The sequence below is a fragment of the Thamnophis sirtalis genome, unplaced genomic scaffold, assembly GCF_051295495.1.
Source record: "Thamnophis sirtalis isolate CommonGarterSnake01/CBP01778 unplaced genomic scaffold, rThaSir2_p1.2 scaffold_7, whole genome shotgun sequence".
Classification (NCBI taxonomy): domain Eukaryota; kingdom Metazoa; phylum Chordata; class Lepidosauria; order Squamata; family Natricidae; genus Thamnophis; species Thamnophis sirtalis.
The window spans coordinates 92,819,505-92,836,894 of record NW_028261387.1 but is presented as its reverse complement, the minus strand read 5'-3'; the positions used below and the strand labels follow the sequence as shown (position 1 = coordinate 92,836,894).

Genomic DNA, 17,390 nt, shown 5'->3' with positions numbered 1-17,390 from the left:
AAACTAAAAAAGCGGAATTTTTCAGCAAAAGCCACTGCAGAGTGTGGTTAAGCGACCCTTGCACGCTGCAAATGAGCCAGTTTGATCTGGTGCTGTGATGGTGAACCAATGGTTCATGCAGAGCCATATCTGAGGGCACGCGAAGAGTTGTCCTACATCAGCTCCAGCGCGCATGTGTGCACTGGCCAGCTGATTTTCAGCCTTCCAGAGGACGAGGGAGGCAGTTTTCGCCCTCCCCAGTCTTCCTGAAGCCTGGGGAGGGCGAAAAATGGCCCAGTGGACCTATCGGAAGTCCAGAGGCTTCAGTGAGACCTGCATGCATGCGCGTGGGGGAAGGGCATTGCATTATGGGTGTAGGCACACCCATGTGCTATCGCGCACACCCGCACCCTTTTGGCACCCGAACAGAAAAACGTTCGCCATCACTGAACTAGTAGTTAAGGCACCTGGCTGGAAAGCAGGAGAGCGTGAGTTCTAGTCCCATTTTAGGCCTGAAAAAGTGACTGGGTGACTTTGGGCCAATCACCAGGAGACGGTGAGTTCTAGTCCCAGTTTAGACCTGAAAAAATGATTGGGTGACTTTGGGCCAATCACCAGGAGACGGTGAGTTCTAGTCCCAGTTTAGGCCTGAAAAAGTGGCTGGGTGACTTTGGGCCAATCACCAGGAGACGGTGAATTCTAGTCCCAGTTTAGGCCTGAAAAAGTAACTGGGTGACTTTGAACCAATCACCAGGAGACGGTGAGTTCTAGTCCCATCTTCGACCTGAAAAAATGACTGGGTGACTTTGAGCCAATCACCAGGAGACGGTGAGTTCTAGTCCCATCTTCGGCCTGAAAAAGTGGCTGGGTGACTTTGGGCCAATCACCAGGAGACGGTGAGTTCTAGTCCCAGTTTAGGCCTGAAAAAGTGACTAGGTGACTTTGGGCCAATCACCAGGTGAGTTCTACTCCCACCTCTGAGGGATTAGATGAAAGCATCCGGCACGATTCACTTAATAGCCATCTTGTTTAACAGTAGAAATTTTGGTCCCAATTGTGGTCGTACGTTGAGGACTATCTAGAACAGTGATGGCTAACCCTTTTCTCCTCGTGTGCTGAAATCGTGTCCGCCTGTGACCACACCCATAATGCAATGCTCCCCGCCCTCCCCTGCGCATGCGCACACAACCCCCTGTGCTCCCCTGCCCCCCTGCGCATGAGTGTGACACACACACCCTGCTGTACCTCACACATGCACACGACCCCCCCCTCTGTGCTCTGTTTTGGGCCTAGCTGGCCTCCCTGAAGCCTCCTGGGAGTAAACACGAGCCGCAGAGGGGGGCGCGCAACCCCAGTGCTCCCCCAACCCCTGCACATTTGCATGTAACCACACCACCACCACCATCCGCACGACCCCCCCAACCCCGCACATGCGTGCGCGTCTCCTGCATGCCCAGGAGAGGCCCCAAAACCAGCTGGCCGGCAGGAGGTGCGCGCGCATGCACGGTGAAGCTTAGCTGGGCAACAGCTCGCGTGTCCGCAGAGAGGGACGGATGCCAAAGTTTCGCCATCACGGATCCATAGTGTACAGCTAGTCCTCGACTTACAGCCGTAATTGAATCCAGAATTTCCGTTGCTATGTGAGAGACTTGTGAAGCGAGCCGTGTCCCATTTTACAACCTTTCTTGCCACCGTCGCTAAGTGAATCGCTGCACTTTTTACGTTAGTCACGTGGTTGTTAAGTGAACCTGTCTTCCCCCCCATTGACTTTGCTTGTCAGAAGATTGCAAAAGGGGATCACGTGACACCTCCCCCCCCCCCCAGGACCCTGCGACCGTCATAATTGTGAGTCAGTTATCAAGGGGCTGAATTTTGATCACATGACCATGGGGGTGTTGCAATGGTCATAAGTGTGAAAAATGGTCATAAGTCACTTTTTTGAGTCCCCTCATTACTTTGAAAGATAGTCACTGAATGAACTTAATAATACAATATACAATAGCAGAATTGGAAGGGACCTTGGAGGTCTTCTAGTCCAACCCCCTGCCTAGGCAGGAAACCCTATACCATTTCAGACTGTTTAAAGTCAAGGATTATCTGTATTTCTTCTTCACCCACAAGCTGGATATAAAAGATAGAGCGAGTATAAAAAAAAAAATAGAAGGTGCAAAAGACTTTTATCTAAATTTGTTTGATGGCATCATTCTAGATGTGATTCAGGATGAATCAAGTATTTATGAAGGTACCAAGGGAAAAACCATCTCCCCAGGGCGATTTCAAACACTTTTAAGTTTCTTTCAAGTTTTTTTTTTCCTCCCATTTTCCAACTTCATTTGACTGTAAATAAGTTTCTTTTTGAAAAATTACGCAAATGAAGCCAAATAAACCTTCGGAACAAGTGGGTGGAATTTAGATGCTTTTCAAATGCGGTGATACTAATGGCTTTTATATATATATATATGGGAGAAAGCTAACTGCTTCCATTTTCTGTCAATCGGCTCGTCACAAGAGTCCATCACGACAGAAACCCAATATTTTTACTGTTGCCTTTGTTATATTTGTGTTTTTATTTTATTTGTGCTGATAAATAAATAAAGGGAGACTAGTATAGATCTATTTCAATCTATTTAGCTCTCATCAGCTAGCCATACCCTTACTGGGATTCGAACCTGGGCTATATTACATATTAGGCAGACGTCTTAGCCATTAGGCCACAGGCTCTGATCCATTATCAGCTAAGCCAGCGAGAAAGGTATATATTTAAAGTCACAACCCCTGGTATGCCCCAATTATGGGAGGAAGCTAACTGCTTCCATTCTCTGTCAATCGGCTCGTCACAAGAGTCCATCACGACAGAAACCCAATATTTTTACTGTTGCCTTTGTTATATTTGTTTTTTTTTTAAATTTGTGCTGATAAATTATCAGCATATGTTTTTAAGAAGAGATTGGACAACCATTTGTCTGAAATGGTTTAGGATTTCCTGCTTGAGCAAGGGGTTGGACTAGAAGACCTCCGAGGTCCCTTCCAACTCTGATACTCTGTTATTCTGAGGTCATTCATTCACAACCTTGGGTTCAAATAACACAATCCGCCAGTTGTATCTTCCACCACCCGACCATAGTGTATTGTTGGGCAAACCCAACCTCGGCAACAAACCATGGTTTGTTACCCTGGCAGGACCCTCTAACCTGGCTGTATCGCCTGATCCTTCCTTCTCGAGCAGGCCAATTGCAAAGCTCAGAAGCAGGCGCTGGGTGAGAAGTTTGACCGCATGGGGGCAATTTTGGAAGAACGGAGGAAGATCATGCTTCAAAGGATCACGTATGAACAGGAGAGCAAGTCCCAGCACCTGAACGAGCTGAGCAAAGTTTGCAGTGACCACATCGAATCTTCTTCCAAGCTGGTGGACACAGCCTTGCAATCCATGGAAGAGCCTCAGATGTCTGTTTTTGTCCAGGTAAGAGTTTAACTGTTTAACTGTTTATTTAATTTATAGGCCACCCAATCCCGGAGGACTCCGGGCGGCTTACAGAAACAGACATTGAAAAAAATTAAAAACAGATAAAAACACGACAAATTTAAAAGACACAACATACACCCAATCTAAGCGGGGCTGGACCTCAATCCAGAGGTCAACAGCCCCAGGCCTGCTGGAATAGCCAGGTTTTAATAGCTTTTCGGAAGGCCATGAGAGTGGGTAGGGTCCGGACAGTGGTGGGTTTCAAAAATTGTTCGAACCTACTCTGTGGGTGTGGCCTCCTTTGTAGGAGTGGCTTGCCGCCCATGTGACCGGATGGGAGTGGCTTGCCGCCCAGGTGACCGGATATGGAGATGCCGACGACACTTGTCAGAACCACCTTAAATTACCTCTCTCACTGCACTGGCATGCATAAGAATAGGATGTAAACTTGTTTTTTAAAAGGCATCTTTGGTTTGCGTTAAAACAACTTCAACACACGCAATGTTCTGATTGCACCACAAACGCAGTGGTCATCCTTACTTTCCACAGAGGCACTGAGTTTTATAAATAGGAGCATGATAGTGTAGAATAATCATATCCAAGGACCAGTGGTGGGTTTCAGAAAATATTTGGAACCTCTTCTGTAGGTGTGGCCTGCTTTCCGGGTCCACTGGTGGAACCTCTTCTAACCGGTTCGGTAGATTTGACGAACCGGTTCTACCGAATAGGTGCGAACTGGTAGGAACCCACCTCTGGGTCCGGATCTCTGTGGGTAGCTCATTCCATAGGGCCGGAGCAGCAACAGAGAAGGCCCTACTCCGAGGTGTCGCCAGCCAGCCTTGTCCAGCTGATGGCACCTGGAGAAGGCCCATCCTGTGCGATCTTATCGGTCTTAGGGAGGTGTGCGGCAGAAGATGGTCTCGAAGATATCCGGGTCCTAGGCCATGTAGGGTGATAACTAGCACCTTGAATCGTGCTCGGAGACCAGTAGGAAGCCAGTGCTATTGCTAACTGCTTTCTCACACTGTTTTCTTAAATTGTTTCTTTTTTGGATTTGATCTTCTTTTTGTTTCCTTCTTCCAATGTCTCAGAACGCCAAAGTTCTCATCCGAAAGTGAGTATGATTTATTCTCTTAGAATATCCATGCTTTTGGGAATCAAAAAATAAATGAATAAAGCCAAAGGTTTCCACGTGTAACTTTGTGCCTCCCCCTTCCTTCAGGATTTTGGAAGTGAGTGACAGCTGCCAGCCAGAGGTTCTGGAGCCGGGATACGACAACATGGAACACTACACGGTGGACTTCAATGCGGAGGAACGGATCCTCTATCAACTGGATTTCATGAAAGGTCATAGAATCATGGAATCGTAGGGCTGGAAGGGACCCTGGAGATCTTCTAGTCCAACCCCTCTGCTCAGGGCAGGAGTCCTTATACCATTTCAGACAAATGGCTGTCCAGTCTCTTCTGGAAAGCCTCCAGTGATGGAGCACTCACAATTCTGGGAGACAAGCTTTTCTACTGATTAGACGGAATAACAGAGTTGAAAGGGACCTTGTAGGTCATCTAGTCCAACCCCCCGCCCAAGCAGGAGACCCTACACCATTTCTGACAGATGGCAGTCCAGTCCCTTCTTGAAAGCCTTCAGTGATGAAGCTCCCACAACTTCTGAAGGCAACTTCTGTTCCATGGGTGGATTGTTCTCACTGTCAGAAAACGTCTCCTTATTTCCAGGTTGAATCTCTCCTTGGTCAGTTTCCATCCGTTATTCCTTGTCTGGCCTTTGGAAAATAGCTTGACCCCCCTCCCCTCCTCTCTGTGGCAGCTCCTCAAATATTGGAACACTGCTATCATGTCTCCCTTGGTCCTTCTCTTCACTAGACTAGCCGTGCCCAGTTCCTGCAACCGTCCATCGTATGTTTGAGCCTCCAGTCCCCTCATCATCCTGGTTGCTCTTCTCTGCACTTTTTCTAGAGTCTCAACATCTTTTTTATAGTGTGGTGACCAAAACTGGATGCAATATTTTAAGTGTGGTCTTACTAAGGCTTTATAGAGTGGTCTTAGTACCTCCCTTGATCTTGATTGTATCACTCTGTTAATGCAACTGGGGATTGTATTGGCTTTTTTGGCTGCTACCACACACGTCTGGCTCCTGTTTAGCTGGTTGTCCACTAAGACTCCAAGATCCCTCTCCCAGTCATTGCTATTAAGCCTTGTTTCATCCAGTCTATATGTGTCCTTTGGGTTTTTCTTGCCTAAGTGTTAAGACTTTACTTTTCTCTACATCGAATTTCATTTTGTTAGTTAGGGCCCAGGGTTCAAGTCTGTCAAGATCCACCTGGATCTTGAGCCTATCTTCTAGGTTGTTGGCTATTCCTAACAACTTAGTATCATCTGCAAATTTGGTAAGTTCCCCTTCTATTTCCTCATCAAAGTTGTTTATGAAGTTATTGAAGAGTACTGGGCCTAAAACGCAACCTTGTGGTACCCCACAGCTTCCTTCCTTCCATGAAGACATAGACCAGTGGTAGTCAACCTGGTCCCTACCACCCACTAGTGGGCGTTCCAGCTTTCATGGTGGGCGGTAGGGGTTTGCTGTAACTCTGCTTTATAAATTTTATAAAGTAAAGTTACTTCCCTACTTTATAAATCACCATTACTGTGGAACCGGTGGGAGGTTAGAACATTTTACTACTAGCGGAGATACAAAAGTGGGCGGTAGGTATAAAAAGGTTGACTACCCATGACGTAGACCCATTAAGGATTACTCATTGAGTACGGCTTGTCAGCCAGTTACGAATCCATCTGGTGGTGATGCAATCTATCCCATTTTTTCCAACTTACCAAGAAGTACCATATTTTTCCGAGTATAAGACACATTGGAGTATAAGATTGAAGGAGCCGAGGTGGCGCAGTGGTTAGGGTGCAGTACTGCAGGCCACTTCAGCTGACTGTTATCTGCAGTTCAGCGGTTCTAATCTCACCGGCTCAAGGTTGACTCAGCCTTCCATCCTTCCGAGGTGGGCGAAATGAGGACCCAGACTGTGGGGGGCGATATGCTGACTCTGTAAACCGCTTAGAGAGGGCTGAAAGCCCTATGAAGCGGTATATAAGTCTAACTTCTATTGCTATTGCTAAGATGCACCAAGGTTTTGAAGAGGCAAATTTAAAAAAAAAATGTTTTGCACTGTGCAAATCTCCCAAAAACGGTCCATTTTTCGTGAAAATGGGCCCATTTTGTTTTCAAAAAAAGGTCATGTATAGCCTTTAGGAGGCTTGTAGAGTGCTCCTGGAGAGGGCGAGGGGAAGTGAGCAAAAAAATGGCACATTTTTTTGTGAAAACAGGCACGTATTTTGCCAACAAAAGGGCATGGATAGCTTTTAGGAGGCTTATATAGTGCTCCTAAGGGCTGGGGGGGGTGGAATTAAGCAAAAACGGCCTATTTTCTGCTTATTTCTGTCCTCCCCAGCTCCCAGGAGCTCTCTAAAAGCTTCCTAAAGGCTATGCATGGCAATTTTGGTGAAGGGGGCGGGGTTTTGGGAGGCACAAAATGTATTCAGTGTATAAGACGCACCCAGATTTTCAGCCTCTTTTTTGAGGGGAAAATGGTGCGTCTTATATTCCGAAAAATACGGTAGATTGTGGTGTCCTTTGTTGAATGCCTTTCCATCGTCTAGGAAGATTCTCAATCATCCAGGTCAGGGTTGTCCCGAAAGTGCTTTTTCCAATAGGCAATTGGACTTCCTTGCTTCGTTTTTTTCCCCCCTTTGAAAACATTTCGCTTCTCATCCAAGAAGCTTCTTCAATTCTTCAGAACTGGCTCTTCAGAACTGAAGAAGCTTCTTGGATGTGAAGCAAAATGTTTTCAAAGGGGGGGGAAAATGAACCAAGGAAGTCCTTGGAATCTTTGAAAGCATTTGATGTTCATCCCATGTGTCTTTGTTCTAGTTGAAGACCCCGAATTGGCGGCTGAAGAAGAAGGGGGCTGTGGGGAATCAGAAGACATCTTAGGAGAGGCTGAAGCAGAAGGTGGTGAGAGGGATGAGAACCTCAAAGACCCTTGGCAAGGAATATCTCCTCTGGTCAACGGGACGAGGAATGGTGCTGCCATTGCGGGAGGAGCTTCAACCCCAGAGCTCACGCCATCTCTAGCTGAAAGGAGCCAAGAACTATGGTCCACCCAGCAGGTAAGATCTCAATCCCGATCTCTTGATCCAGAGATCCCACTCAGATTTCTGATTCGGGTTAAGGTCAGTCTTAACCGAATCAGTCAGTCTGAGCCGAGGTGGCGCAGTGGTTAAATGCAGCACTGCAGGCTACTTCAGCTGACTGCAGTTCTGCAGTTCGGCGGTTCAAATCTCACCGGCTCAAGGTTGACTCAGCCTTCCATCCTTCCGAGGTGGGTAAAATGAGGACCCGGATTGTTGTTGGGGGCAATATGCTGACTCTGTAAACCGCTTAGAGAGGGCGGAAAGCCCTATGAAGCGGTATATAAGTCTAACTGCTATTGCTATTGCTATTGCTATTCCACCTAACCCCTCGTTGCAATTCAGAACTAAGATATTTGAATTAATATGAATTAATGGAAGAGATGCACCAAAACATGTTGTAACCAGCTGATATACTTTTTTTATAATATATACCTGTGTTTTTTTTCTTTTTTCTTCTTTTGTTTTTCCTTTTTCCTTTTTTCCCCCCCTGCCTTGTTTTTTGTTCTTTTTGTCTTCTCTGTGTTTTTGACTTTTTGGTTTTTTTCTTTTCCCACTGGTGTAGGCATGTGTTGTTTAAGTAAAAAAATTTAAAAAAATTTTTTTAATGAAAAAAAAGTATGAATGATTTGAGGTAAAAACATGTTCAAATAACAGTCGTGAAATGAGAATTGTGATACATTGATAGTGAGATATACAAAGATTTTTGATTTATATAATATAATATGAACTATAAGTAATGACTGTTGAAGAAATGCATGAAGGTTATCTGTAACCAATCGACACGCTTTCTACAAGATGTAATGAAGGATGATTTTTTGTGTGTGTTAAAATAAAAAAAATTCATATTTTTTAAAAAAAGAAGAACTCCTGAGACAAAGTCCATCAAAGTAAGATTTTATTAAGAGGAGGAGATTCATATTGGCACTTCTGGGGAAAATCCGAATCTGAAATCCCGCGAAGTCACACTAAAACCCACACCCTGCCCTGTCCAGTGACATTCGCATCACATGGCCCAATCAATCCCCTGTTTCAGCTGCCGCCACACTTCGCTCACTCCACTCCAGCAGCCCGACCTTGATCTCATGGGAAAGAACGTTGACCAAAGATGGATCTGAGGCTGACACTCGAAAAGCTGGAAGCAATTTGTTCCAGCTCCGCTTGGTTCTTCCTCTGCCATCTTCTTCCTTTTTCTACTTTCTTTTCTCTTGGTTGAGTATAGTTTCGATGCAAAGTTTCTCAGTTCTCAACTTTCCCAGTTGGCTCATGTGAGGAGCGTCCCTTATTCCCCTTACTCCTGCTTTGCTCTGACACCAGCTTGAACTTCATGTTAGTGGGCACCACCAAGAAAGGATTTTCCCAGGGGGCTAGAAATTAAGTTTTTAATTAAGAATTAAAAATTAAGAAATTAAGTTTTAGAAGAGGAGGTTGAAGGAATCAGATGGTTTTGACTTTGAGAATAGAAGAGTGAAGGAAAACATGATCCCCTTCTCTCTCTCTCTCTTTCTCTCTCTCTCTCTCTCTCTCTCCACATTCTCACACGCACATACCCATCCAATTACCCATCCATCATTCAAACAAACATCCAAACAAACATCCATCCAAACAAATAATCATCCAAACAAACAAACAAACATCCATTCATCCATCTAACTAAACTTACATACATACAATCACCCACCCATCCAAACAATCACCCATCCATCCATCCATTCATTCATCCATCCATCCATCCATCCATCCATCCATCCATCCATCCATCCATCCATCCATCCATCCATCCAATCTTACATACATACAATCACCTACCCACCCACCCACCCACCCACCCATCCATCCAAACAATCATCCATCCATCTAATCTTACATACATACAATCATCCATCCATCCATCCATCCATCCATCCATCCATCCATCCATCCATCCATCCATCTAATCTTACATACATACAATCATCCACCCACCCACCCACCCATCCATCCATCCATCCATCCCATCCATTCATTCATTCCTCCATCCATCCATCCATCCATCCATCCAATCTTACATACATACAATCATCCACCCACCCACCCACCCACCCATCCATCCATCCATCCATCCATCCATCCATCCATCCATCCATCCAAACAATCAGCCATCCATCCATCCAACCATCCATCCACCCACCCATCCACCCACCCATCCGTCCATCTAATCTTACATACATACAATCACCTACCCACCCACCCACCCATCCATCCATCCAAACAATCATCCATCCATCCATCCATCCATCCATCCATCCATCCATCCATCTAATCTTACATACATACAATCATCCACCCACCCACCCACCCACCCACCCATCCATCCATCCATCCATCCATCCATCCATCCATCCAAACAATCAGCCATCCATCCATCCATCCAACCATCCACCCATCCACCCACCCATCCGTCCATCTAATCTTACATACATACAATCACCTACCCACCCACCCACCCACCCACCCATCCATCCATCCAAACAACCATCCATCAATACAAACAAACAAACAAACAAACAAACAGTCTACCACATTTATATGGTCCCCCCTCTCTCTCTCGGAAGTGACTCTGGCAGTTTACTACTCTCCAAACACCTGGGAAATGGTTTCATAGAAGAAGCTGAGGACACAGAATATTTAGTTCAGTAATCAGGTTAACCATGAATGGTCTTTCATGTTGGTATGTTAGTTAGATGCTCATGTGCCCAATGATTCTTATGCCCATATTGTTCAAATTCCAGATATAGGTAGTCCTTAACTCACAACCATTATTGGCACCAGAATTTTTGTTGCTAAGCAAGACAACAGCGTGAGTCACACCCAATAACAGATAGCTCTTTCCCTTGAGTTTCGATCAAGATTTTACTGTAATGTAGCCTGTTTTGAGAGTCACGTTAAGCGAGCACTAGTGATTTCCTAGGATTTACGTTCAATGTGTGGTATACACCCAGTTAAGAAGTGTCTTAGAAACTCTACACTCTTTCTACAAGGATACGGGTAGATTGATAGTTTTTCCCCCCCAACTGGATTTATTTTTAAACAAATCTATTGTAGATTGATTTATGCCTGGTGATCCGATATGGAAATGGGCCCAAAGCTACCACAACATTCTCAAATCCAGGATTTTGTTGAGTATCCAGATTTACATTCCCTTTTTTTTTCATCTTCTGGATATGCATATGTTTTAGGGTCAGCTTGATGGAGGACTCCAGGTGACCGATTCCACTTCGCCCTCACCTCTGCCTGAGGATGACCTAGCAGATAATGGACCTCCTCAAAGCATGGAGCAATCTCCTGGAGAAGATTTCAGCACCACGGAGAGCTCAGCAGAGAACGGAGAGGGTGGTGGCCAGGAAAGCCACCGAGAACCTGAAGGAGAACATGTCCTGCTACACGGAATGGCATCCACCACCAGCCAGGTTTGCTACCCTATTAGCTATTGAGGTTCCTCTGAGTGATTGAATGAAGTCAAGTCATGACCCCCCCAAAAGATTTCTGGGCCCCATAAAAAATTGTATGCATTTTGAAATTATTTCTTTACAGAACAGGTGCTCCCAAAATGTTCTGACCTAGGCTTCCCAAGAGCACGAAGCAGACCCCTTGTCACGATAAAAAAACCCGATTTATTTAGGTTAAAGGGAATTCCTCCCCAGCAAAGTCCCGGCTGACAGTCTTTCAAGAGATTTCACAACTACAGACTTTTATCAGGCTTGGAGAGCTGCCAGGCCGATATCTTCCAAACTCCATGCTGTAGCAGACAATACTTGGCAAGAAATCAGGAAGAGATCTTCACCCTAAGGAATGGAACTAATTGTCTCCTGCAAACTCCACTCCCCCTTCGCTCCTCTTTATTCCCTATGGGAGGGGCCATTCACCATCCACCTGTGCCTTTACTCCTGAGTCAGTCCTTGTTCCTTAGCTGTTCCCTTCTCCCGGCAGTTCTGTGCATGCACACACCAGAAACAGGCTCCAGCTGTTCTTCTGCCTCACTGATCTCCGACTCCGAAGGCAGCTGAGAACTGTCAGATGGCCTTGGCCCCCTCTCTGCCTCTAACGCAGAGCCCTTGTCAGAGCCTTCCCCAGACTCCAGGACTGGCCCATGTCCCTCCCCGACCTCCTCACTGTCCGACTCTGCTGCCAGATCTGGTGGCCACTGGCTGGCCACAACACAAAGGTGCTTTTTCAAAAGGCAACTGGACTTTCTTGCTTTTTATTCCCTCGAAAACATTTTGCTTCTCATCCAAGAAGACGAGAAGCGGAATCTTTTCAAGGAAACGAAAAATATCCAAGAAAATCCAGTTGCCTTTTGGAAAAGCACTTTTGGGACAGCCATGAGTTGGATGGTTGAGAATCTTCCTGCTCCTACAGTTTAGGTAGTGCTTGATTTTTTACCACAATTGAGCCCAAAATTTCTGTTGCTAAGCGAGACAGCTGTTAAGTGACAGCTGTTAAGTGTTAAGAGCCAAGGTGGCGCAGTGGTTAAATGCAGCACTGCAGGCTACTGCTAGATCAGCAGGTCAGCGGTTCAAATCTCACCGGCTCAGGGTTGACTCAGCCTTCCATCCTTCCGAGGTGGGTAAAATGAGGACCCAGATTGTTGGGGGCAATATGCTGACTCTCTGTAAACCGCTTAGAGAGACCTGAAAGGCCTATGAAGCGGTATATAAGTCTACTGCTATTGCTATTGCTATTTCTGCATTTTAAGATTCTTTCTTGCCTCAGTTGTTAAGTGAATTGCTGCCGTTGATTAGTTAGTAACTAGATTGTTAAGTGAGTCTGGTTTTCCCATTGACATCGCTTGTCAGAAGGTCACAAAAGCGGATCACGTGACTCCAGGACTGTCATAAATATGAGTCAGTTGCCAAGCATCTGAATTTTGATCACGTGACAAATGGGAAAGCTGCAGTGGTCATAAGTGTTAAAAATAGCCATATTTTTCAGTGCTGTTGTAACTTTAAACAGTCACTAAATGAACTGTTGTAAGTCAAGGACAACCTGTGTTGCATATTTAATTCTCCTTGCATTATCCCTTCTGGTTTGTTTTCTCCATGCAAAAATCTTGTGAGGCATGTTTTGATTGAAAGATAAATTCAAATTTATCCAGTGAATCCCATGATCAAGTGAAGATCTCAATCCAGGTTGGGTTAATCTAGCTGCAGTTGTATAAATGTAAATGTAAATGTAAATATAAATAATATAGATATAGATATAGATTAGATATAGATATAGATTAGATATAGATATAGATATAGATATAGATATAGATATAGATATAGATATAGATATAGATATAATAGAGATAGATAGATAGATAGATAAATATAGATATAGATATAGATATAATAGAGATAGATAGATAGATATAGATATAGATATAGATATAGATATAGATATAGATATAGATAATATTAATAATATTAATATAGATGTAGATATAGATATAATAGAGATAGATAGATAGATAGAGATATAGATAGATAGATAGATAGATAGATAGATAGATAGATAGATAGATAGATAGATAGATAGATAGATAGATAGATAGATAGATAGGTAGATAGGTAGATAGGTAGATAGGTAGATAGATAGATATAATAGATATAGATAGATAGATAGATAGATATAATATAATAGATATAGATAGATAGATATAGATATAGATATAGATATAGATATAGATATAGATATAGATATAGATATAGATATAGATATAGATATAGATATAGATATAGATATAGATATAGATATAGATATAGATATAGATAATATAAATAATATTAATATAGATATAGGTATAGGTATAGGTATAGGTATAGGTATAGATATAGATATAAATAATATAAATAATATAAATATAAATATAAATATAAATATAAATATAAATATAAATATAAATAAATATAAATATAAATATAAATATAAATATAAATATAAATATAAATATAAATATAAATATAAATATAAATATAAATATAAATATAAATATAAATAATATAAATATAAATATAAATATAAATATAAATATAAATATAAATATAAATATAAATATAAATATAAATATAAATATAAATATAAATATAAATATAAATATAAATATAAATATAAATATAAATATAAATAAATGTAAATATAAATATAAATATAAATATAAATATAAATATAAATATAAATATTAATATAAATATTAATATAAATATTAATATTAATATAAATATAAATATAAATATAAATATAAATATAAATATAAATATAAATATAAATATAAATATAAATATAAATATAAATATAAATATAAATATAAATATAAATATAAATATAAATATAAATATAAATATAAATATAAATATAAATATAAATATAAATATAAATATAAATATAAATATAAATATAAATATAAATAATATAAATATAAATATAAATATAAATATATAATGTAAATATAAATATAAATATAAATAATGTAAACATAAATATAAAAAATATTAATATAAATATAAGTATAAATAATGTAAATATAAATATAAATATAAATAGTAACATTTTAAAATGGTCTTGATGCAGTTTGGTATAAGATGTGATAAACTAAAAGACTTTTAAAAAAAATCAGCCACAGCTAGGATTTTAGAATGCTCTTTATTGGTGTGGGGAATTACAACAGAAATCTTAAAAGCCTACAACATACATTAAAGGCAAGCCGGGCTTTGATCCCATCACGATGATTGGCATTTTGACTTTTTAAAACTATACCCGAAGGTGCATCCCTTCCCACTCTCGTCCCAAAGCAACTGGAGTGGTCTCTGTAGAACTGGTTGCAATGAGTCATCAGGATGAGTCATTAAGGAAATAAGCCATGAATTAACCCGGCTCTCTTCCTGAGATGTAGGTTTATTAATACACCTTTTTCTACCTGATAGCAGCCTTCCAATATCTCGGGGGCTGCCCCAAAGAAGAGAGGCTCAACCTATTCTCCAAAGCACCTGAGGGCAGGATGATAAGCAACGGATGGAAATTAATCAAGGAGAGGAGCAACCTAGAACTAAGGAGGAGTTTCCTGACTGTTAGAACAATTAACCGGTGGAACAACTGGCCACTGGAGATTGTGGGTGCTCCAACACTAGAGGTTTTTACGAAGAGATTCGCAAAAGGGGCATGTGCACAAGCAGTCCTTTTGTAGTCTGGAGAAGAGCCTAATTACCACCAGCTGAGTGCAATTACCTTCTGTAATTGCGTAATTGTTCCTTACGCCTATTAGCTCTCCGGTGCCGGGCATCTAGGAACAACTCCCTTGGCTCCTCCCCACTGCTGACGTCCGGATCACTCTCCCTTGTCTCCTCCCCACTGGTCCAAGGCTCAGGGGCCTCCTGGTGGCCAGTTGTCTGAAATAGTACAGGTAGCCCTTGACTTACTGTCCGACTCTGCTGCCAGCTCTCCTGGCCGCTGGTGGGCCACAACAGTTGGGTCACGAAACATCTGCAAGAAAACCAGCAAGCTCAGATACACCCCCCACCCAGTTCGACCCTGAGCTACTCTCTTCCATCGGGAAGCTTAGTGTGTTACGCAGTTGTAGTTACTAAACTTTTACTTGACCTGATACACTGTGTGAACTTAAGTCTAGAGTCTAGACCTTCTTGTTTCCATCTTTATGTATGGAAGCCGTTCTTGATTCTCCTAGCCTTTCTCGTGTTTTTCCCCAGCCTTCTGTCTCCAGTCCCGCGGCTGACCGATGGAGAAGTGAGGACTTCGCGGAACCTCTGCTTAGCAGCTGCTTCAACCCCACCCTTTGGCTCCACGATTAAGACCAGTTGGCGGGAGGCCGGATCTACCTTACTTCTCTTGGTCCACAGTGACACTGTTCTGCAAAACATCCTGTTCTGACCCCCCTTGTCCCACACCAACACACTCTGAGCCAAAGATAAGTTACGGCATTTAATTAACAGACAGACGGGTCCTTGGCAGCAATCCAGCACAGATAAGCCGTGGCAGCAATCCAGCCTGCCAAGCTCACAATAATGTCCTCCAACATTAGTTCCTGCGTTGACTTCTGCAAAAGGGGCGTGTGCACAAGCAGTCCTTTTTATAGTCTGGAGAGGAACCTAATGACCACCAGCTGAGTGCAATTACCTCCTGTAATTGCATAATTGTTCCTTACGCCTGTTAGCTCTCTGGTGCCGGGCATCTAGGAACAACTCCCTTGTCCTCTCCCCACTGCTGATGTCCAGATCACTCTCCCTTGTCTCCTCCCCACTGGTCCAAGGCTCTGGCGCCTCTTGGTGGCCAACCAGCCTCTCTGCGCCCTGCTCGGAGTCGGAACCCTGTCCAGGGTCCTCCACATCCTCCAGAGCCGACTTATAGGGCCCCTCGCTGTCGGAGTCTGGTGGCAGCTCCAACGGCTCCTGCTGGGCCACAACACATCCCAAATTTCTAGCCGAGGTTTGACCCTCGTCATCCGGTCAGATCTTCCCGTAGGAAGACAAGAAGCTCCGTTGCAAGAGGTGACAGAGGGTCCTCGGCGTACGACCACCGTTGAGCCCAAAATTTCGGTTGCTAAGCGAGACGTGTGTGAAGTGAATCCCCCCCCCGCATTTTACGATCTTCCTTGCCTCCGTTGTTAGGTGAATGAATGCAGTTGTTAAGGGAGTAACTCAGTGGCTAAGATGAATCTGGCTTCCTCCATCAATTATGTTTGTCGGACGCCGGTTGAGAAGGTCACAAATGGTGATTTAGTGACAGTCAGTAAATGAATGTTGTAAGTCGGGGATGACCTGTAGTAATTTATTAATAATTTATCATTAACAAGACAGACAGAGACTTCAGAGGATAATCAGAACGGCAGAAAAAACAATGGCTACCAACCTGCCTTCCATTGAGGACCTGCACACTGCACGAATCAAAAAGAGGGCTGTGAAAATATTTACAGACCCCTCACATCCTGGACACAAATTGTTTCAACTCCTACCCTCAAAATGACGCTGTAGAGCACTGCACACCAGAACAACTAGACACCAGGACAGTTTCCCCACCGAATGCCATCACTCTGCTAAACAAATAATTCCCTCAACACTGTCAAACTGTTTACGAAGGCTGCATTACCATTACTATTAGTCTTCTCATCGTTCCTATCGCCCATCTCCTCCCACTTATGACTGTAACCATGTTGCTTGCATCCTTACAATTTATATTGATATTGATTGTTTCCTGACTGCTTATTTGTACCCTGTGACTTATCACTAAGGGTTGTCCCTTCTGATTCTTGACGAATGTATCTTGTCTTTTTATGTACACTGAGAGCATTCTGCACCAAAGACAAATTCCTTGTGTGTCCAATCACATTTGGCCAATAAAGAATTGCCGAGGTGGCGCAGTGGTTAGGGTGCAGTACTGCAGGCCACTTCAGCTGACTGTTATTGGCAGTTCAGCGGTTCTAATCTCACCGGCTCAAGGTTGACTCAGCCTTCCATCCTTCCGAGGTGGGTGAAATGAGGACCCAGACTGTGGGGGCGATATGCTGACTCTGTAAACCGCTTAGAGAGGGCTGAAAGCCCTATGAAGCGGTATATAAGTCTAACTGCTATTGCTATTCTATTCTATTCTAATCTAATCTAATCTAATCCATTCCTATTACTCTTCTATTCCTCTTCTCTTCTCTTCTCTTCATTTTTCTGTTCTGTTCTGTTTTGTTCTATTCTATTCCATTCCTATTCCTATTCCTATT

General features: G+C 43.0%; 1 protein-coding gene across 1 annotated transcript in view; it reads left to right on the top strand.

Annotated features, from left to right (window-relative positions):
• LOC106553219 (tripartite motif-containing protein 54) overlaps positions 1–15,747 on the top strand; it is a 23,369-nt gene extending 7,622 nt beyond the window's left edge. The window contains exons 5-10 of the mRNA XM_087720847.1: positions 3,206–3,439; positions 4,534–4,556; positions 4,665–4,789; positions 7,389–7,627; positions 10,867–11,097; positions 15,373–15,747. Of these exons, the coding sequence (XP_087576973.1) occupies positions 3,206–3,439; positions 4,534–4,556; positions 4,665–4,789; positions 7,389–7,627; positions 10,867–11,097; positions 15,373–15,474 (954 nt within the window). The 3' untranslated portion in view covers positions 15,475–15,747. The remainder of the gene's footprint in view (positions 1–3,205; positions 3,440–4,533; positions 4,557–4,664; positions 4,790–7,388; positions 7,628–10,866; positions 11,098–15,372) is intronic.
• Positions 15,748–17,390: the final 1,643 nt, after the last annotated feature.